This window comes from Micropterus dolomieu, linkage group LG11 (genome assembly GCF_021292245.1).
Source record: "Micropterus dolomieu isolate WLL.071019.BEF.003 ecotype Adirondacks linkage group LG11, ASM2129224v1, whole genome shotgun sequence".
In the NCBI taxonomy this organism is placed as follows: Eukaryota; Metazoa; Chordata; class Actinopteri; order Centrarchiformes; family Centrarchidae; genus Micropterus; species Micropterus dolomieu.
Window position 1 is genome coordinate 5,944,731 of NC_060160.1, and position 22,634 is coordinate 5,967,364.

Here is a 22,634-nt window from a genome sequence, read left to right on the forward strand (position 1 = left end):
GTCTCCAGGGCCTCATCTCTTCCAACCATGTGACCAAAAACCTCAGTAACATGGACACCGTGACTGGTACAGCCAATGTGACCAGAATGGCTGCATTGTGTCTCAGGGGACGGGAGATGGAACCCAATTCTGTTGTACTGCTTTGATACTGTAGACAGTGCTGGGTTAATAGCTTGTTATCCAGCTACATCCCGTGTTTCAGACATGCTACACAGTTGGTTGGATGAGTAGATTTTCAGTGACGTGTGCTAAGAGATATTCACACTTTGTTCTTATCTCATTTCTGTAGAGTCTGGCCAGCAGACCTGGGTTACATTATTTTAACTTTGAATGAAACTACTTTGGAGGAGGAGGGATTTGCCATAAAGGACAAACATGCACATCCTAAATAAAGTGGAGACAATCCTAAAAAGTATTCTGAGAAGATCAATATTATACTTTAATATGTTCTGAAGTAAAAAAATCTAGATCTACAATTTTTTTTTAGAGTTTACCTCACTTTTCAAGATGGTAGATTGTAGATCAACCAACTTATGAAGTCCTTTATTGTATTTCTAAATGATGAAAATCATTTTATGTTCATTTTTGACCATGGAAAACACAGATGACAGAAGGATCTCACCTCACAATCCATTTATAGTAACTGTTCTAAAGCTTTCAATGATATTGGGATTGCAACTAATGATTGTTTATTAATGTATCTGCCTGTTATTTTCTCGATTAATTGTCTAGTTAACTATGAAACCCCAGTTTACCAGAGTCCAAGATAACTTCTTCAAATGTTTTGTTCAGATTAATTTTCTTCCTTTCGATCGCCTAATTAATTATACAAATGACAAATTTACCCAGTATTTGTACTGTAGATCTACAAATGATCTGAATTTCTGTGTTTGATTGTAATCAAATATTGGTAATACTTTATTTTACTTCATATTCTAATAATGTCTTAATTATTTCCTAGAAAGTTTCCTGGAAATAACTACTGAAGCTTGAAAGAAGCATTGCATTTAAACTCAAGTAAATATTTATTGATCATCATCATCATTTATTGGAAATTTTGTTCTTCATATATGTTAAATTGTTTGCTTTCCTCCAGACAAATTGCACATTTTTGTATAGTCAATAAAATACTTTAGATTATGATAGTTTAGTTAATAGTAATTATTTATAGTAAGTGAACCAATTGAACGTCGTCTGTCTTTTACTTATGATTAGTGCAAAATTACATTGTTCAATCCGGCAAAAATTAGTTGGATGTTATGAGGAAATGCATGGACCCATAAAATAAAGTGTTCCAATATTTTAATATTATCAATAATCAAATATTTTTTTGAGCATACTTAATCTGCAAATCGCCATAACAGCTACCAAATGGACAGTGAGGTGAGACTGAGTAAATGTTATACAGTAAATTTTGTCCACATAGGCCTCACTCCAAAGTCTGTTCTCTTGGTTATTGAAACACAATTTAACCCAGCTCTGTGCAGACACTTCCTATTACATTCCTGCAAAATGATCTGAGGTCCTTCTCTTCTCTTTTACCTTTCATTTTACCTCCTCCTGTCCTTTGCACATGACTCTCTCTCTCTCCTTGTTTCAGCTCGGGCACAGCCATCGGTTTGGCTAGTTACCGTCCTTTATTGGATTAGAGCTGGACTATTCAGCAGAAATTAGCTAGAGCTAACAACTGTACCAAATAAGAGCTGACAGCCTTCTTAAGCCATAGTGGCATGCTGTAGACACAAGAACAGGCTGTACTGAAATCACATCTGCCTGTTTGCTACATCTGCAACCAAGAGGGAAATAGTTTGAGTCTCCCCTGATAGACAAAACTCATTGACCTCGTAAAACACTGTGGAAGGCATGACTTCTGCATGTTGAGGCCAAATAAAAGATAAAAGCTTGCACGGTACACAAAGAAATAAAACCAAACTTCATTGAAATTTAGAAAAAGATGCACACACACATATGGGCATGAACTAATTCTGAAAGAAAGGCACTGCGATTTAGCAAAAATCAATACTGAGGGGGAAAATAAACTGAGAAAAAGATCTAAAAAGAGCATAAAGAAGCTGGAGGTAAAGTTCTACTGTGCTTCCACACTAGGAATATCAATTATTATTAAGGAAAAAAAGACAATTCCCAACAAAACAAAATGAAGAATAGCTGAAACTTTCAAGCATGACCTTTTTACAGCAGCTCTGCCAACAACAAAACGAATGGATGGTGACAACAACAACAACATCCCAACAGAAAAGGTAGATCATTTGGGGTTCTGTACCTTCCGGGGTGCCGGGGTCTGTCTCATCATATTTGCAAGAGAAGAAGACACGCAACACAGTCACCAAGAAATATACACACACACACACACACACACAGGAAGGTGGTAAAACAGGCAAAGATGCTCAATCCACGGAGACCAGGTTTAGGACAGACAGACAGCTGAAGCCCAACAAACAGTCAGACAAGTAGCCACTCAGGCCGGGAAGCTGCAGTGGTGCAAATGGCCGCAGCAATGTTTTCCCAGGCTCCCCCTCCCTGCCTCCGTCCGTCCCTTCCTCCTGCTACCGTCCTCCTTTTTGTCCTCCTTCTCAGCTTCTCTCATAATCCAATTCCCGGAGCCCTCTGTCGGTGCCTCCCTTTGCTTTCTGCTCCGATTATGACTCTGACATCTTTCTGCCGCGAGCCTCCGACCTACTACTTGTTCGCAGGAGACGCCTCGCCTCCCCTAACCTTCCTCTCCTCCCTCCCCTCTGTCTCATATTCCCCCTTTCTCGCTGTGCTTATTGTGATTTGTCAGCCCAGCCAATGTCCTGCTCCTGCATTACATCACTGTGCACTGTGCACCCTCCCCCTTCCCTCCCCCTTCCCTCCCTCCCCCCCCCCATGCTCACTGCTGCTGCTCACCCACTCATCACCAACTCTTCCACCGACAGGGAGGGAGGGATGGGTGAGACTGTCTGTGTGTGTGAAGCAGTGACTGGGGACAGAGAGAGGAGAGGATGTGAGACAGAGGAAGGCGGGGCTGTAAACGGAGGTGAGAGGGGAAAATGAGCAGCAATGCTGATGCAAGCCTCTCTTGTCTCCTAGCAACACTCAGCAAGCCCTCCTATGGGTTCATCAAAATGAGACAAAAACACTGAGGAACCCTACACCTGAGCTGCATTATAAATTAGAGACTTATAAGCTGTAAAACATTTTTCCTTTTTACATTTGACATGCATTTACAAATACTTCCTCCTGAAACAATCTACAAAGGGACTTAAAATTGAGGTCCATTTTAAAGTGTGTTTTCTTCTGAGCTTTCTTAAGCTTTCAAAGGTTATACCTAGTAATGCATCTTATGTGGATATTGTCTTTAGTCTATTGTAGCATGTGACAGTCATAGATAGCACCTTAATGTTGTTTGTATTTATTGTTGTAACAATGCTATTAAGTCTTTCTTAACAAATATTAACATTCTTTTCATATTTAATTTTATTTAATTCTTGACATTAAGTCATCTATTTTGTATCACACTGCCTCCATCACACTGACCATTTAAAGGGGCATTGCCACAATTGCATTTTTTTTTCAATGTTCCTGACTTTAGTCTCAAGTAAAGGTCAAGTCCTCAAATATCGAAAATTGTGTGCCTCGTTAATGGCACATGTCTTTCAACCTCATAATGTCTTAAAGCCCAAGCAGAATTATTATCACATATATTCTCAGAAGAAGAAAGAGAGCTTAGTACAAGTGAATCAGTGGAGTACCCCTTTAAATCCAATATTGGCATGCTGCAGAGCTCGTGGATTTGCAACACTGGCCACAATGGCCTAATGAAACCAGATATTTAAGGCACCGCTACGTTGGTATTAGCCTGATAGTCACACTTTCACTTCACTTTATTATTCATATATTATACTACTACTATATTATACTATATTATACTACTATTGTGCAGAAAAATCTCTAATGGTTAAAAAACTTCTATTGTCTCAAGATAAATAACCTCAGATTGCTGATTCCTTATAGTCATATTTGCTCTATACTGGTTGCTTGTTCTAAAACGGAGAACACATGGAGCATCAGTCCTTGCAAAATGGGTTAAAACATCCATTATCATAGCAGCCAGAATTAAGGCTCAAACAAAACGGCAGTCATGAGCTTTAGAGGTAAAACTGATTTCAGTAAAAGGAGTTTTTAGTGTAAAAAAACATGATTTTAATAGGTCAATTTCTTCCTAAACAGCCCAGAGCCGTTTGAGTAACTATCGTAATATCTTCCACAGCTCCACTAATCTCCTCTGCACCAACAGCTCAGCAGGAAGAGAGAAGGATGTAAGAGGATTAATTCAACGGGGATACTCTGATTAGCTGTGAGCTTTAAACCTGAAATACTTTCACATTGTGGACATGAGAATGGGCAAGTAATTTAAGATGGCAGTGATGAAAATTAATGAGGCTTAGGTAGTAAATACAGGCCGTGTATTGTGTCTATGTAAGATCATATGATAGTGAGTATTAATGAATTGATTAAAAAAGAGTTTTTTAAGAGGCAGAAAGAAGCAGAGCTTTAAATTCCGGGCTTCTGAAGTAGAAAGAAAAACTGTTTATGTGTATCCATTACACAGCAGCTGAGGGAAATCTGTCCTGTTGAAATATTAAACATCTTTCTCTGTAATCCCCTCACTTTCTCTCCTCCGTGCAGACTAAGTGCCGCTCTGAGAAGACATCCAGACTGACAGACAGAGAGGATGATTGGATGGGTGGAGATGTATCAAATTCCTGCTTTCCCAGCACACAGAGGGAGGATCGCTGCCTCTGAGGTCACTGCTGGAGCAGTGCAGCCTCCAGCAGGACAAAAGAGGATAAAATTACTGCCCAGGAAGCATCAACACAGCAGAACCCAACACATTTGGATTGTACTGTCTGTGCAAAATGGTGACTGTTACTTCACGTACTTGAGGAACATGATATTCAAATATTTCCGTGTAAGACTGAAGAGGAATATCTCAGGACAGCAGTATAAGCACAAAATCAAACTAAATCATTTTTGTTTTTCTACATGTGCAGGGGATGAGGATGTGTCCCTTAAAATCTTCTTGTTGTCAAAAAAGCATAAAATGCCATTATATTTATAGCTAACTTAATATTTTAGGGAACAAAAAAGCAATATATACACTGTAGGATATTTTATACTAATGATAATAATGGATTATCCTTCATCTTAGATACTGGGGGCTCATCTCAGCCTTTACCACCAATCTTGCCAAATATTTCACCAGATAATGTAACTCCCATCATCCTCTCTGTCTGCATGTCCCATTTGTGAAGTGTCAGTTAGTGATTTACTAAACAGCGTCCTCTTAGTGTCTGTCCACCACAATCCAGATGAGAGATGTTATGAGTTGAAAAAAAGGTTGATATTGAATCCTTAGCTGAGTCACCTTCAATTAAAGTCTCTAGAGAGATATTTTTCACCCTGGGTTTCCCCTTTCAGGCACCATAAACGTTGCCCTGTCTTGTATTTCGAGGTTTAGGGGATATGCAGTCTGAGAGAAAGGCTGAAGGTCCTAGTCAGGATACAGAAAAGCACTGACACCTCAGTGTGTGGTCATCAAGTTTTTAAAGTTTAAAGAAATATTATGAACTTTTTGGAATTGCAGAGAGTTGCATAAGGAGTGTTACTGCTCTCATAGCTGTACATTATTATATATTAAAAACAAGAGTGCAAAAATGATAATTCACTGTTTTACAGGGGGTAATGTGCTGGCCTATGTCTTGGTTAAACAAACTTTTTTACCTACCAGGCTACCTGTTTCCCCCTGTTCCCAGTCTTTATGCTAAGCTAAGCGTTGCCACCATCATATTTAATGCAGACCTGAGAGAGGATTCGATCTTCCCATTAAACTCTCTGCAAGAAAGCAAATTAGCCTATTTCCCAAAATGTCTAAATATTCCTTTAAAATTCTCCTACAAAAACACTAAAATTGAACATCAAAGATAAAATAGTAAAGTTCTCTGCCCTTTGTATAAAAAACTAAATCTGATCATAAGTATGGTTATTTAGTAACAGAGCCGTTATCTTATTATAAAAAGCATCATGGCCAACTCTAGCTTCTTTGTGTTTTCAATCTGAAACGAAACCTTGTGTAAGCCCTTGGTTGTTTACCACATGTAGTAAACCTCACATGTCTGCAGCTACATGCAAATCAAAACAAACCCAAGTCTGGCTGCTGCAGATTCTGACGCCAGTTGAGGATTTGGCAAACAAATTAAACAAACTACCAGACTACCATGTGAGAAACACACATCTAAACAGGTCAGGTACATAATATTATTCAAATCTTTAGGGAAGAAATGAAAATATAAGTGATAATGATTCATTTGGCTTTAGGTATGAAGGGCATTGTTTGTTGGCCCCTAAGTCATTATTATGACTCCACTGTCATTAAAAGTGACATTGTGATTCTCCTTATTGATTTAAAAGTGAATTCCAATAAAAGTCCTATGTAATGAAGAATGATAACACTTTTATTCTTATTTATTATTGAACACTTTGTGGCTCCATAGAAGAAGACTGCATGCCCCTCTTCTTTAGAGGCTAACGTTAAAGACCTGATATTTGCAGGTTATTATTTTGGGTCCTATGACCTTCAGCTGGAGGACAAGGAGGTAAAGACTTAGCTTTCACATTGTGGTGAACTACTTCTTTAATGAATTTCCAAAGGTACATTTCTGTAAACTGGATGCATCATCTATTTTCACATTTTCCCTGCATGTTCTGAAACTCCTATGTGACATTTACAAACTGACATCCCTCATTTAGATCTGGACTCCTAAGACTAAACTGAGCTTCTGATGCAGAACAGGACACAATAAACCAAGCTGACAGGAAATCCATACTCGGCAGGGTCTCTGCAGTCGGGGGGGGCGCGGCTGATTTCACCTCGGTCACAGTCTGACATTTTCAAGACAGCGCAGCAGAGGAACGGCTGCATGTATGACTCAGCCAAGGATGATTGTAAAAGAGCTCCGGAAAGTCAGCACAGACCCTTGTGATGAATCACGTAAAAGGTTAAATTCACAGTATATTATATCATATTGTGTCATTGTATCTTTATGGTGTCTTTTTCGATGTGTGTTCAGCTGAAACTAAACATTGTGACTGGACTTATTGCCCTTGTTGGGAGGCTGATCGCAATTGAGGCAGGTAGACCCCAACAAAGAAGAGAAATAATTCAAAAGGTAAAATTGGCACATATTCTGGACCAATAGGCTGTCAGAAATCTGGGGTTCTTTAAATGTAATTATCTCCCAGGGACAAAAATACAGCCTTCTCTGACTTTTACCAAAATTTATGTACCAAGATGGAGTAGAAAGGTTTAAACTATTTTAATTCATTTTGATGATGATGATTCTGATAGATGACAGGAGAGAGAAAAAAAAGGGACAAAGTTGGTCTTTAACATTTTTATCATAGATTAGCTAATTAATTAATCTGATTTGTACCATTAATTGATTAATCTCTTAGTCTGAAAAGCTTAAAAAAATGTGATATAGTGACTTGTTTTGTCTGTCCAGTCTGTCTAAAACTAAAATATATTTTTACTACATATATATATATATATATATATATAAACCTAGAAAAGCAGCAAATCCTATGGTTTCAAGAGGCAGGAAATAGGGATTGTTTTGCATTTTTGCGTGACCCAAGTGATCGATTGCTTGTAAAAATTGATGACGATTAAATTTCTGTAAATCGGCTAATCGCTTAAATGACTGATCATTCAGCCCCAAACCAGCCTGGTTGATTTCACACATATCTAAGGCTGCTGTGTTACACCAGTTTGTCATTTTACTTTTTTCAACAGCTAGCAAATGCTAAAAAATTAAGCTACAGCTTAATAAAACCTCTGAATGTCCCTTCAGAAACCCATCGTGCCTTCACAAACACTAAAAGTCTGTTATCGTGAGCTTAGCGCTGAATATTATGGGAGGACCTGACGGGCAGATTCTCTCCAGATGGGATAAGTGTGTTTTCCTACTGATACACCAAGGAATAACCACTAAAATGAGTTTTCCTAAAGGTTCTTGGTTTTTGCGGGGAAAAAACTGGGAATGTTTATTTAACGTGTGACTTCAACATGCTTTAAAATGCACAGAAAGCAGGCAAACATGGAGGCAACAAACCACATCACCGGCCACAGAGCTGAACTGACGCACACGGACCAGAGCGGAGAGCATAGTGAGGTGACAGAGATCAGGTGACAAGAAGTGGGCGGGGCTCTATACTCACTCTCTTTTCACTAGCTCCCATTCACTCTCGCATAAACACGGGGCAGTTTGGTAACAAGATTCATGGATGATGGTGTGATGAGCTGAGAGGAATCATGGGTAAATGAGGGATGAGGCCCTGATGCCATGCAGCAGCGCGGCCATTCAGAGCCACGGTCACTACGGTGATCATCATAACATTACAACTCTACCGAGGTTAGAGAAACATGCAGCACCTTTTTGGGCTTCACTCCTCGCTGCATGGTCGAAAGGAAAGAAGGGAAGGAAGTGAGGAAGGAGGGGAGGGAGGGTGGAGGTTAGAGGTCAAGAGTTTGTCAGAGGCATGCTGGAGGTGACGGGGACTGTAGTGAGTCTGTGCTCTTCATTTGTGCATATATATACTGTGTACACATAATTTAGAAGACACATTATTTTCAAAAACACATCTTCTCTTTCACATACACATCTCTTCATTCATGTCATTTCCACACAAACTGCACAAACAACATCCCATTACAAGTGTGTCAAACATTGACTCATATGCACTTATTGCATATATTTACTCGCCCCAACACATTTAATGTGTTTAGCTCAGAGAATGTTTCCAATTTGTTTTTCACACAGTGACTACTTGTGTGTTTTTTCAGACAATAATAAAAATGTGAAGCTCATAAAAAAAGATATTAAGCACTTCTGTACAATGACACAATTGGTGAGGAGAGAAGATAACAAAGGTTTATTTACTCTTAAGTGTTTAGGACTGCAACTAATGATTATTTTCATTATCAATTAACCTGTCGATCATCCAGAAAATGTCAAAAAATATCAATCAGTGTTTCCCAAAGCCCAAAGTGACATCCTCAAATGTCTTGTTTTGTCTACAATCCAAAGATATTCAGTTTACTGTCATAGAGGAGTAAAGAAACCAGAAAATATTCACATCTGAGAAGGTAGAATCAGAGAATTTGGACATTCCTTTGTAAAAAATTACTCAGAATGAGGATTGGATTATAAAAATAGTTGGCGATTTATTTAATAGTTGACATCTAATCGATTAATTGAGTAATCGTTGCAGCTCTATTAAAAAAAAATTATTAATATAAATATATATTTATTTAAATATCTCTGGTTAAACATGACCTTTTGGCCAGGTCTCTCTCTCTTTCTCCAGATATAGACTTTTGCCCTGTTAAATAATGGAAAATGAAAGAACATAATGCTGCACGGGACCTCTGGGTTAAAAATGTAAAATTGACACTTGCAAATTATCAACCATTTTGGATTACAGTATATTAAAATATATTAACTTCTAAGGCTAAGGATAATTTAAGTCTGGCTGTTAAACTCCACATTTTGTATTTCTGATGCTTAAAAATGGAGGTCAGAAAACTGTAAAATATCTGTTGTCTGTTGTAGATGAGCATTTAACCAGCATGTAAAATCCAAAGAAGCATCTTTCATGTTTACTTTTGGTCCTCTATCCTTCAGAAATTCACTATTCTGCATATGTGATGTGATAATTATTATTATATAAAATGCACATCTTGTTAAACATGGTGCCGTTCAGGTGTGAACCAAAATCAAGGTCACCAGGATATTTTAAGTCTAAGAAGAAGAGATATTATTACCTACTGAGAAAATTGATGGCTCAGTGCTGTGACTCAGCATAAAATGTTCTTCTAATAGTGACATCAATCTTAAAAACAAGTTATTTTCACAACCATGAATATAATGGTGATAAACGGTGGAAGGGATTCCAGTGTTATTTAACAATGTCACACGCATCTGTCATCTATTTTCATTGTGGCTCTGACTCTACGTGTGATGCTGTTAATCTCACAGCATATTTCACTGTTGAATATACTTTAAACTGAAATTTAAAAAGTGATGGCACTTTTTTAATTCCAGTTCATTTCAATAAAAACATTTTAAATGTATCTTTCAATTTTTAAGAGTTGAGAATTCAGCTTTGACTCTACACTACCTGTGAGCATGACAGAAAACTGCTAAATCTAATTCTTGTGAATTATTTATTTGAAATTTTGGCCCAAAAAGGAAATAATGTGTGGCTATAGACCCAGATCCACAGAGTTAATAATAAAGGTATTCTATAATTTTAATTTAAAATGTTAAAGTGATCAGAGGGGAGCTTTTCTTTTTGTTTCACTGTAGATGCATCGCAGTACACAGCTACTGTATTTATGGGTAAACATCATCCCCTGCTGGTCAGATATGAAAACAGAACTTTCAGCTCTGCATTTAAAAAATTTTGATTCAGCACAGGTTGTCTACATTGGTAAATACACAATTTCCAGAATTATTTAAAAAGGATTTATTTTTAATTAATTAATTTTTATAAACTGTTTCCAGTAGTTTTAAACACTTTTTTTTAGTTTTGGAGGCCGACAAAAGAAGAGTCAATTGCAGAGTTTATAATATTTATGTACATGTATGTAACTGCTTTGCACTGTAAATTACTACTTCTTTGTTGCATGTCCCTGTGTCCCCCTGTCAGTGTCACAGAGAAAAACGCATGTACATTTAATGCAGATAGAGATTGTTCGCTAAACATCTTGTAGGCTGAATTATAACATGTTATTGAGCAAAAGAAATGCACTTAATCATAAATATGGTTAAAAAAAAAAGTCAGTATACTTAATGAAAAGCTACCAAGCATCTTCCCACATAGTTACTACCAACAAAACTTTTGACAAAGGCGGATGAACGGTCAGTGTTGAACCAGGATGAAACAGCAGCGCAGGTCATCGTTTCCTCGAACAGTAACACACAGGGTTTACTTTAGATAACAAGAGTTGAGTTTGTGTGTCTGTCTGCATATGTGAGTTTGTTTGCATTCATTTGTGAGTGTGTGTGTGTGTGTGTACGTGTATGTGTATGTGTGTGTGTGTAAAGGTCCAGGTGTGCCTTGTCGTGTCTGAATTCCTGCAGGGGAACTTAGTGTCACAGTGCAGCATTATCTGACTCACCAGTTTAGTGGACTTGGGCGTCTCCAGGATCTCTGAGGAGATTATAAAATAAATAAAAGAGAAACAAAGAAAGTGAGAGGCGAAGTTTCACATTATCAGAAGTGTTTATCATCTTTTACAAGGTATAAAGTCCGACAAAGATCCGGGTGCAAGTCAACATCATATATTGTCTTTTAACCGGATGGTCAACACTGATACAGGACTGTGGAAAACTGCATGAAGTGTCCTGCTGAATTGAATGCCATCAGATTAACATAAAACTTCAGCAGCACAAGGTTAAGCATTCATAGAGAAAAATAGAAATCCGAATTGTATAGTTTTCTGAGATCACTGTAATAAATGTATTATCTCACTCTTCCTCTCTTATGTATTAAGAAAATACAATATGCTTAATAAACCAGAAAACACTGTGAAAGATATCATTTTAAGTTGTTGAGGAGATTCTTGTCATATCAGTTCAGTCTATAAAAACTATATTTCTCCTTGTAGGGCAACAGATACATGAGAGGTTATTTTAAAAACCCTCGGGCTAGCACTCCCTCTCTCTACTTTCAATTTTCATTCATGCCAACTACAGATGAAAAAATGAATATCCAGCATAACATTTTACACACAGCATGTGAACTACTAGAAATCAGAGAGTTGCAAATTAAAGTCCTCTCCTTCTGTGCTTGTGCATGACTTTATAGCACAGGCAGCAGAATTTGATTTGCTCTCTAATAAGTTAAAACTATGACACCGTTTTAAGTATCAGAGGATTAGTGTGAAAAGCAGTGGAAAGCATCACTCGTGCTCATGATGGTCATTAATTAAGGCTTCAACAGGCAGTATACCTGCCTAAATTCCACTACGTCTACATGTCTATATATGTCCTCCTACATCTGCACATACATCGCATTTATATCTTAACCCTAACATATGAACATAAAGCACAATAAGTTTATAAACCATCAGTGTGAAAACTGAAAACAGTGTTCATCCTCACTACTAATATTTTATCTCTCTCTCTGCTGTCTCTCCTTCACCAGGTGCCAAATATTCTGTGAGCATTGTGGCTCTTTCCATAAATGTCCTGTCATGCCCGATTGAAGCTGCAGGGATCATTAACAGAAAAAGACATCGATGTCTGAACTACAAAAAGCCGTCACTTTAACTGACCGATGAAGCCAGCATCTTTACATGGCTGAAGAGGGCTTCAACTTACTATGCTGTCCAAAATTGATCTGGAGACAAGCATCAACAACATTTCTTTAAGTGTAAACATTAAACCAAAATTTGTTGTTTTAATCTGAAGAAACCTCTCATCAAGGTTTACTCTACACTGCCATGTAACACATCTGAATCAACAAGTCTCACTTTGGATACCTGTTCCTGAAAAATCAGCATTGCCCAATAAAGTGCCTGGTGTGTCACCACTTTAACTCTCTCTCTCTCTCTCTCTCTCTCTCTGCACCAGGAAGTGGACATTACAAAACTAAATACAATGCGCCACCACCTATTTGATTTAGCAGCACTGAGGTGTAACCATGGAAACAGAGAGCAGCTCCATCCTGTAGACTACAAAAAAACAACCCATTTTGGTGACCAGATGTGGAAAACATTTATTTTCTCATGTTGAAATTAGAAAGAGGACGACAATTCTGTGTGACCATTCCTCAACTTCTAAATTGATGGTAAATTCAAATCTCCCTTTTTATATTTCATATACAGAAATGAGTTTAATTTAAGTTTTACAAAACTTTATTTTTCTCACAAATCTGTATAACAGCTTGTTGTGATTGTAAGTTCATTCTTGACCTCGGAAAGAGGAGGTCCATGAGTAGCTGTTCTGGAGCTTTCAACTGTATCACAGAAGGATCCTCAGCAGATGAGATGATGATGATGATGATTTTAATTACCCTTTGGTGATATTGTTTTGTCAACTGGTAATAAACTAATTTCTCATGACTACTGTGACTTCAACTTTGCCCTGCTGCCGTTGAAAGTGAATTATGATGTTGTTAGCTGGCAACTGTACCCAAAACAGCTTTAATATTGTGCTCCATTTCTACATTACTTGGTCTCTCATCTCTTCTTCTAAAAAGAGAGACAAATGTCTCAACACTAAACAACTTGTGCTTACTCTAACATGGGTAAAAAGAAGATGTTTGCTGTCAACAGGAAGCCAGATGCTGTTTTGTTGTTAAGTTTAGTTTGACATTTACAGAACATCAGCTGACACGCTGGACCAGGAGTGCACACAGAGGGATTCAAACCCACAACCACGACAGTGTTCGTGACACATTCTGCTTGATCAATGATTCGTGACCAAAATTAAACCAGACAGTGTCCTTGAAATTAGATATTTTCTGAGCAGGCTTATATATTACAATTGTAATTCGCTTTGGATAAAAGCGTATGTTAAATGAGTAAATTTAAATGTAAGTGGTGATAAGTCCCATCTCATAGCAAAATGACATCTTTAGATCATTCAAAGGACCATTGTCAGCACAGCTAGCAGGCCGTGTAATTATAAAGACTTGAATATGCTATTCAGCAAACAGATATTACCAGTCAACAGAAAAGAGGCAAGATGTAAAAGGAGTTTTGCATCACTAGCTACCAGAAGGGACTGTGGATTTTGGCTTAAAGCACCTGAAGCGCTTGAAAATCCTGGATTCAAGAGCGCAAACCCTTTCACAGCTGTAGGGATGAAATCTGTGACCTGTCATTTACAAAGAAAATAGGGGTCTGCAGTACCAAAGTGCCCTTAATAAAAATAGTATCAGAGGATGCAGGGGGGCATCCTCTGATACTATTTTTATTAATCACACAAAAAGGGGAATTGACCTGCATGCTCTCACATTACAGAACTTTTTTATATTTAGATTTCTTTCCTTTTACATTCAAATATCACTGCATGTCCCCTCAACAACTCCCATTTCAAAAAGGTCAGGATCGACACAACTGCCCTTTTTTGTGCAGGCAAGACACCTGCAGAATACTGAAAACTACAGATGAATGATGACCAAGGACAAAACCACAAACCATAACTGTCCAAATGTGTGTGTCTTTACCTCGTTTGGGAACCTTGCCGGTGCCGGGCTCAGGCGTCTCAGGAGACGTTGTGTCTGCCCCATCATCAACCAGCTGGATCTGAGACAGAGACAGAAAGAAAGACAGTTAGTTGTGTCTTTGACTTTTGCTGTCAGCTGCCTTATTTATCAGCAAAGCTGGCAGAGAGGAAGCGACAGATGTTAAAGGGCAGCCACAAAAACAAAATTGGCTTGTTTATTGATGTTCATTCAAATATAGCACTCAGCTAAGTGAGTCGTAATTGTTCAATCTCCATAGCAAACTTTACAACAGCCATGCAGGGATAGTCAGGGTCAGACTTTCTTTCGTCTTTTAAGCCAAGAGGGAGACGAAATGATACGATTCTGATATTGATCCGTATGAATGTGTGTCTTTACCTGTGCAGCTGGGTCACAGGTAGCATCAAGACAAGTATCTAATCCCAAGGCTTACTCAACAAAGTGGGCCTCATGCAAGAACCACTTGAGTGTCAAGTGAAAATGATTTAAGAAAACCTATCGCACTCTCTCATATACAAACTTTTCTAATTGGTATGAACGAAAGTAGCCAAACCTGTCGTATCTATCAGATACAGAAATCAAAATCAAAAATAAAGCTGCAAGCAGCGATGAACGGCCCTCGTACATCCCTCACGCGTGGGCGTGCAACAGTGCAGTCGATGAAGCTCTGAATTTTCATGCATTTATGACGCCTCACAAAGAAGTTAAACATAACTTCCTGTGTCCCCTTTGTTATGTCCCAGTACATCAAGTGTTGACCACACGGAAAATTTCATCAAATGATGATTGTCACATCGTCAGGCTTATTGCGTGTGGCCAGTAGGTGGCGCAACGACTATGACTCCTAATTGACACATAGATATCTTCAGGCTGGGACTGTTATCAAAGATGTGAAGCATGGGGCAGACGGGACAGTGTACAAGTTACAGCAACGTCCTGTTTTATGGCGAAAAAGTCACAAGCAAGCGCTATGACTATGACTGAATATTGGCTGGTAGATGTTTTCAGGGAGGGACTCTTATCAAATGTGAAATTTCATGCTCAAAGAAAACTCACAGCTAGCACAACTTCCTGTTGGGTTTAGGAGTATCCTCAAGGCTTTTTTGGGTATTTTAGGATGATACATCTGACACAAAAAGTTTAAGAGCTCCTTTGTTGAAATGTTGTACTTCTGTTTTACTCATTTACACATTTTTGCAAATGAAACTTGCCCACAAATGGAACTGAACAGGCAGCCTTATACAGCGATTTGCCTGTGTCGGTTATGCTAGTGGTCAAATCTCACAAACACACACCTGCTTAACAACAAGTGGCATTTATCAAGAGGAAACTTGTGTGAGCAAACCTCACAGAAAAAAAATCACAAGAGGTTTAGGATTAAGAAATGTTCTTGCATGAGGCCCAATGTGTCTAAGAAGTTTAAAAGGTGCCTTGTGGAGAGTTTGTCCCTGTGTTGTTTGTCTCGTGCACACACACGAGGACACGCGTGCATGCGCATGTGCACATGGGGGACCTGAAACCCATTTACTGCCAATGGTTTCACACAATTCCACTGATTGACAGGTGGCTGTAATCATGGCTGTAATGCACCAAAAAACACTGCAATGTGCCAGCAAAGATGGGGAAGAGGAAGAGCACAAGTTAGTAAACTTGGATGTAAACAATGCAGGATTTTGCAAATGTTTTATGGGGAATGGGATGCAGTCAGCATGTTTATTTGTTTGTTACACATTTTGGTGAGTAACAATGAATGTAAACATAACTTTTGTTTGTTTACAATTAAACTCCACAAGGGACCTTCAACTCTGTGCTCTATACGTGTGTTTACAGTAATTTACACCAAAATGAAATTTCCACCATTTCAAACAATTAAAACCTCAATGAGAAAGTAATAGGAGTCCATTAAATGCCCACGAAATTTAAGCAATGACAACAATTCAACTCTGCTATTTCACAAATATAACTTTTTTCCCCCTTGGGGTGTATTTGACTGTCCCCTCCAGGCCACCATAGGTAATCTATGATTCCTGCTGGCAGGGAGGCTTTGCAGTATTTTTCTGGAGCTATTTTTGATCAGAAAACAAGAAAGCATGCAGCCTGAAGCGGCAAAAAAATGCTGGCACCATTGACAGCAAAGGGAAAATATCAGCCCCCACACTGTGGTAAAGAAAAACAAAAACTTTTTTCAAAATAAGGAACTGAACAACAGATAGATGAGGGGTGTACTGGTAGGATATAAGAGGGTGATACAATGATATCATCCTCTTCTTCAGGTTTTTAGCACTGGACATCAGAGTATATCAAAGTATATCTTTATTTACTAAAAAGCTCTGAAGTTACCTGTGATTGCCTCACGAATATCCCGTGATTCTCCTCGCAGGTGAAGTAGCGCTTGCCCTGCACGGTGCCGTCGTTCTTGCCCTTGGCCTCGTCCAGGATGACTCCCACCCATTTTCCGGAGGCAAAGAGCGTGTTGCCGATGTAGGCCACTGTGCCGCGCTGACCCTTCCCGATCACCTCCACCAGGGAGCCCACTTTGACGGGCCGCCCACCCCCATCCGAGCTCATCCTGCTGCTGCCGCTGCTGTAGGTCTGTGTGGGACAGACACACACACACACACACACACACACACACACAGAGGACTTGGCTGTTAAAACAGGAATTCATGTTCACCTCAACACTGTTGAAGGCCATTTTATTTGTACGTTTAAAGGGGGCACTCCACTAAATATACATAGCAGTGTGGGTTTACTTCTCAGCCTGTGAAAAAAGTTGCCTGTGGCTCTGGAGGAGCTTAATGTGTGAGTCTGAGAAAATAACCTTGATGGGTTGTCTCACCTTGGACATAGTGACAACAAATTTACAGAAAGTCTGCGTTACAAGCTGGAGAAGTGGAGTTTAAAAAGCAAGGGTGTTTACCAGACAGGGTAGCTTTAACAAAAGACACTTTCAAGCTGTATTGTGGATCTAGTGTTTTTGAGGCTTGATGAATACAAGGGATTAAAAGTAGCAGCACCAAATTTAACCAGCCTTTTTTTAAAATATGTGTGTCACAAGTTCCCCAACTTTAAATAAGTGCAATACTAAATGGCCGTGGCAACCCTTCAGGATGATGGTCTTTTTGACCCTGAACATTTAAAATGGGATTTAAGATGGCCTCCAAAGAATGCTTGATGGTTATGAGGATTACATTTTAAAAACTAGAGAACCATCCTATCACTAGTCCTTCTCAACCAGCGAATACTTAACAGTCTATTTTAGTTTGATGCTACTGTTATGACCCAAGCTGTCTGGTCCGTGTGTTTTGGTTGCTTTAGTGGTCAGATCTGTGAGCAAAAAAGTTAATTTGCATTTACAAAACTTCTATTGAGACACTCTGCATTTACACTTACTGTCTCCAAGTGCATCACATTACTCGCTGCTCGCCCGATATAATTTGAGGCAATCAGATTACAACTTGTCCTAAGTGCATGTATAGATTTACATATGCTGTGCTTGAAACGTGCCCTTGGTTTAGTGGACCTGCCTTCCATCCGTTTTTATTAAAATTTCCAAAACAAAGGCTAACTTGAAGCTTTCACAATCTGGCTACAGGTTCAATCACTGCTTTGTTAAACAAATCCTTGATATGGAGTATCAAAACACACATTTCTCTGCAAAGCACACATACTAATATTGTTTAGTGGACATCCGTATTAGAAGGGGTCTTTTACAGGACCATGTCAGCACACAGAGGCTTGCTGCTGTGGGAACTGATAGAACATAAAGTAGTTTTAGTGTCATTCTGACCCACTAAGCTGTGCAGGACAACACACAAAAAGTCAAAGCAAGGCCTTGTCCTGCACTCTCTAAATGTCAATGCTAAAACAACAGCTTTCTAGCTGAGAAGCTGATTGTTTGTGATCATTTCATGGCATCAATCAACTGGGATTTAATAGAGCAGTTATTATGTGTGGAGAACAAATTGCACAGTAAAGCAACAGAGGCAAATTTACTGGAGCTGCCATATTTTGTATTCAAATAATCCTGCATAACCCAATTTACAGTGTGATGTCCTAGAACCGATGGTGACTCAGCAGAAGAGCAGAGAGAGGAGCAGATATTATTACACTGAGAGAGAACGTCCTCCTCTTGAGCTTACTGTAAATACACAGTGTCTATGTGCTACTTCAACAACCTCCGCAGGACAGTGAACCAAAACAGACAGCAGCAACATAAAGGTATTTTAATATTATAAGTATATTAAGTATTACACGCTAATCTGTCCCATCCACTGCAGGTTTCTGTGGTCGTGTTAAGACAGTTCTTGTTGTATGTAGTGACTATGCCCTATATTTAGCCGCTACTGATTGCTAATTGATCTATTGTTTCTAACGTGTACCCCGAAAAACGACATCTAAGTCTTCTAATAGTTTGCAGTTTTAAGGAATTTATTTCCTGCGTCCACTTTTAATAAATAATATGTCATATAAAGCAGAATAAACAACATAATCTGAACACAATAATCCGAGCACGGTTAACAACTGTTTGCTCCTCTTCTTCAATTAACAACCACCTGTTGTTATATACAGGAACCTGAGGCCAGCATCGGCCTTACAACACAACACAATATCATGCCCCCTGTGGCTTGGAGGAAAACAGGCAGTATGGATCCTGTTTCTGTTTTAACCACGTACCTACAGGCCTTAAAGGGTAACTTTGGTATGTTTAAGCCTGAATCATGTTTTGTGTCCAAGTGCCTAACTGAGACAATTTTTTTTTCAATTTGTCAGAATTGAGCAACTGTGGGCTGTAATGTAATCCTTGCGGGCAATTTTGCACCGCAACATTACGTCCACTAAGGTGCTTGTTTTTGCTGCCGACAGGCTCAGATTATATTATAAGCGGCTGTCAACATTAGGGAAAGGATCCCTACAGAGATATACCTATTGTTAAACAGTAAGATCATTTTTGTTTAGCCATGAAAAGCCGCTATATCACTCTGTTCAATGTCACCAGACTCCTTTGACAAAAACAGTAAGTGTACCTTTCTGGTCTACCACTGCCTCGATAGGTTAGTTTGTTATTATTGTTATTATCTTATTTAATCCATTAAAACACCATAGTCACACAATAAAATAAACAAACAAATAAACTGATCGCGGGAGCAGTTGACCAGAAACACTCGTGTTCTGCTGGGTAAAATTACTGTTTTTGTCAAAGGAGTCTGGTGACTTTGAGCTTTCAAAAATAAAACTACAAAAAAAAAAATACAGAAGTTACCCTTTCACAGTAAGCCTTCCATTTTGCAGATGGTGGAAGCATTACATCTAAGCAAAGTATAAGAATGTGGTAATGACTGATTTGTTAAACCTAAGCTCAAAGATGGTGTCACTTCTTAAGAGGTATTTTGAAGAGCGGGGAGGGGGGTGTCACTTATTTCTATTCTCAGCTTAGTATTAGCAGAAACTAATTTGTTAGGCATAACTTAAAGAGTTAGGATATCAGTTTATTTCTTTATTAATATCCAAACATTTTGTTGGCAAGAACAGGAAATATTATCAGTATGAGGAGAAATTATCAACTCTTTTTCTGGCAGCCATTTATCTCCACTTTCTTACCGTTTACATATAAAACCAGTCATCATATATTAAACCAGACACAAGATATTCAGCTTAATAGCAGCAGTTATGCAAACCCTAAATCCCCATATTGCTTAAAGTCCAATTAACTCATCTTATAATTCATGAACAACATGGAAAGAAACATTTTAACTCGTCACATCCTTGAGGCTTTGTCAAGCATATTCTACGTCTCGGTCAAGTCCTTCAGGATCTTTTATTCAAGCTTTAGCATCTATTTAAAACCATCAAATCACTTCAGGCTTATAACAGAAGCAGGCATCCTGGTTTTACAGTGCTTCAGGGAGACTACACAGCTCAAATGCACCTGTCAACAATCTGCAATCAAACATCTACTTGGTTTATAATTCATGCCTTCTTTAAAGTGATAAAATAAGTCAAGTGTTGTGGCTGCCTTGCTCCAGCTAAGTCTGTAATGAAGCTTTCAGTGTTGTTCAGTCATTGCGACCTGTTTGCCATGTGCTGGAGGCAGAGAGGACCCGACGAGGGCGTGTTGAATTATTTAGTGCCACTCTACTCTTGAACCACACGCAAGCTCACACTGAATATAATGCTAAAAGAAGATAAATACAGTGAGCGTCATTTGCTGCTCTGTAACACACATGATAATCTGATGAAGGCGCCGATGAAACTTGTCAGCCTGAAGACGGTATTGCTTTGTTTTCTCAAAACAAGTAAGCTACCGAAATGCTTTCATGCACTTGTAAATAGATTGTCACCATGTTACGCAGGCTGAATATGCAATCTAAGTATCTAAAGGAAACAAAAGAGTGGCTGAAAGGTACTGTATGTAGCTAAAATCTAAGAGCGTGCACTGATGTCATCCCTCCCGGTGACAGAGAAGCTGCTTGACTCATAGACAGATGACAAACATGAAGTCTTGTGGGGCTCATGGATTGTGTCTCCAGTGTCTGCTGATAACAAAAAGCCGTATGAACCTGTCATGTATCATCTCCTACTTTTCAGAGTCATCACAGAGGTCTGAACCCTAAAATCACAGCAGCAACGTTGAACCCAGAGGGGCAACTAAGCTGAACAAAGAGGCGACAATTCAGACAGAGGAATGCAGCGCTGAAATGGATTAGAAACCCTTCTATTCAAAGTAGAAATCAACATGGAGCAGATCACAGAGTGAAACAAATTGAACAGGCATAACCGGAACAATGGCGCACCGATCAGGACTAACTTAAACACCACAGTCTGGCCCATTCATTCACCTCAATGGGATGTACAAATGCCTTGTACACACTTACCCGGGTGTACGTGTTCCTCCTAGTCTGTGACATGTTTGCTGGCTGCCGAGCCACCCCTAAATCGCCTGTCTTGATTGAAGGAGTGTGTTATTGGGGAGAGCGTTGGCCAGACAGAAGGGGGTCTGGGAGAGCGGCAAGGGGGGGGGGGGGGGGGGGGGGGGGGGGGGGGGGGGGGGGGGGGGTTCGATGATGCTGCTGGAGCGTCTCCCTCTTCTTCTCTGTCTCTTTACAGAATCACACCATCCCTCTCCTGATCAACACAGCACAGGCTGAGCTCTCAAAAGTCCCAGTCCCTCCTCTCTCCGGAAAGAGGAAAGCCGTCGGGAGCTTTTAGGTCTGTCAGAAAGTTTCTGAGGGGCGGATGGTGCCGATCCACCCCCCTGATGAATGAACCAGAAGAAAACAGCAGAGCAAAGAAGAGGGGAAAAAAGAGCCAGGCTGCTGTGAGTGCATCAGCTGAGCGGCAGCACTGCCCTGCGCTAGTGTCTGCCTTGGCTTCTGCAGGAGGGAGGGTAATTTAGGCCCAAAGAGAGGTGCTGGGTCCTAAAGCCTGCATATACACCCTCTCAAAAGCTTCTGAAAATAAACTTGACAGTCATTCTTCCCATGCATATCCTCCTAATTTGGCATGATGCAAAGGTTTAGAGCTTTTATGACTTCTTCAGGACTTCCCTGTGGCTGATCCAAGATCATTTTAAGTCCTGCTAAGACAATTAATAATAATAATAATCACTACAGTTTTAAATGATCAATGAGTCAACAAAAGCAACTCTTTTAAGGCCATCAATACAGCAAAGAAATATTGTTAAACAGCCTAGATGTATCCTAAAACTCCATTCTCCTTGCACTGCAGTCGATGTCAGATTACTGTCAAAATCGCTATCTTCCTTCTACTAAAAGCGTGAATGCTGGGAAGAAAGAAAAATACATCTAGCCTAGAAATTAAAAATGCAAAACACAGTAGAAGTAAGCCTTTTTCCTCCACGGGGGAAGCGAACCAGTTCAACTCAATCTGATGCTGTTTCATTGTGGGGGAACACAAAAGGCCCAGGTGATGCTCTGTAATGTGCAGCACACTGTAAACACAAGCCAGCAGATTGCATTAGGGCCCTGTCTGATGCTGTGGCCCGTCACAGAGCGAGGATTAACTCTCCTTTATCAGCTTTTATGAACTAATTGCATAGCTGGGGCTTTTTTAACTCTTGGTCCTCTATTTCTGTGCTGTCATCTTTCTGCAATGGAAGCAAACGCTGCAGGGTTTCTGTGTAAAAGCTTTCAGCTTAGAGGCTGATGAGAGATGTTGTAAGCATTTCAGCATCAGAACAAAAGAAACCCATCCTTCAGGAGGGGGAGAGATTTCCCCTCCAAATAATGCATCGCTCATAAAGCTTTAACAACCAAGCGTGGACTAGGATGACAAAATGTACTTCTTTGTAGGCT

At 39.4% G+C, this 22,634-nt stretch overlaps 1 protein-coding gene across 4 annotated transcripts in view; it reads right to left on the reverse strand.

Moving 5' to 3' along the window:
- dctn1b (dynactin 1b) overlaps positions 1–22,634 on the reverse strand; it is a 45,992-nt gene that overhangs the window by 20,753 nt on the left and 2,605 nt on the right. For 3 of the 4 annotated variants that reach the window (XM_046062202.1, XM_046062200.1, XM_046062199.1), the window contains exons 2-4: positions 16,660–16,911; positions 14,302–14,380; positions 11,246–11,277 (exon numbers count right to left, since the gene is read on the reverse strand). In XM_046062202.1, the coding sequence (XP_045918158.1) occupies positions 11,246–11,277; positions 14,302–14,380; positions 16,660–16,887 (339 nt within the window). In that variant the 5' untranslated portion in view covers positions 16,888–16,911. Of the gene's footprint in view, positions 1–2,281; positions 2,675–11,245; positions 11,278–14,301; positions 14,381–16,659; positions 16,912–22,634 lie in introns of those variants that run through there. The other variant, XM_046062203.1, reaches the window with a different exon arrangement.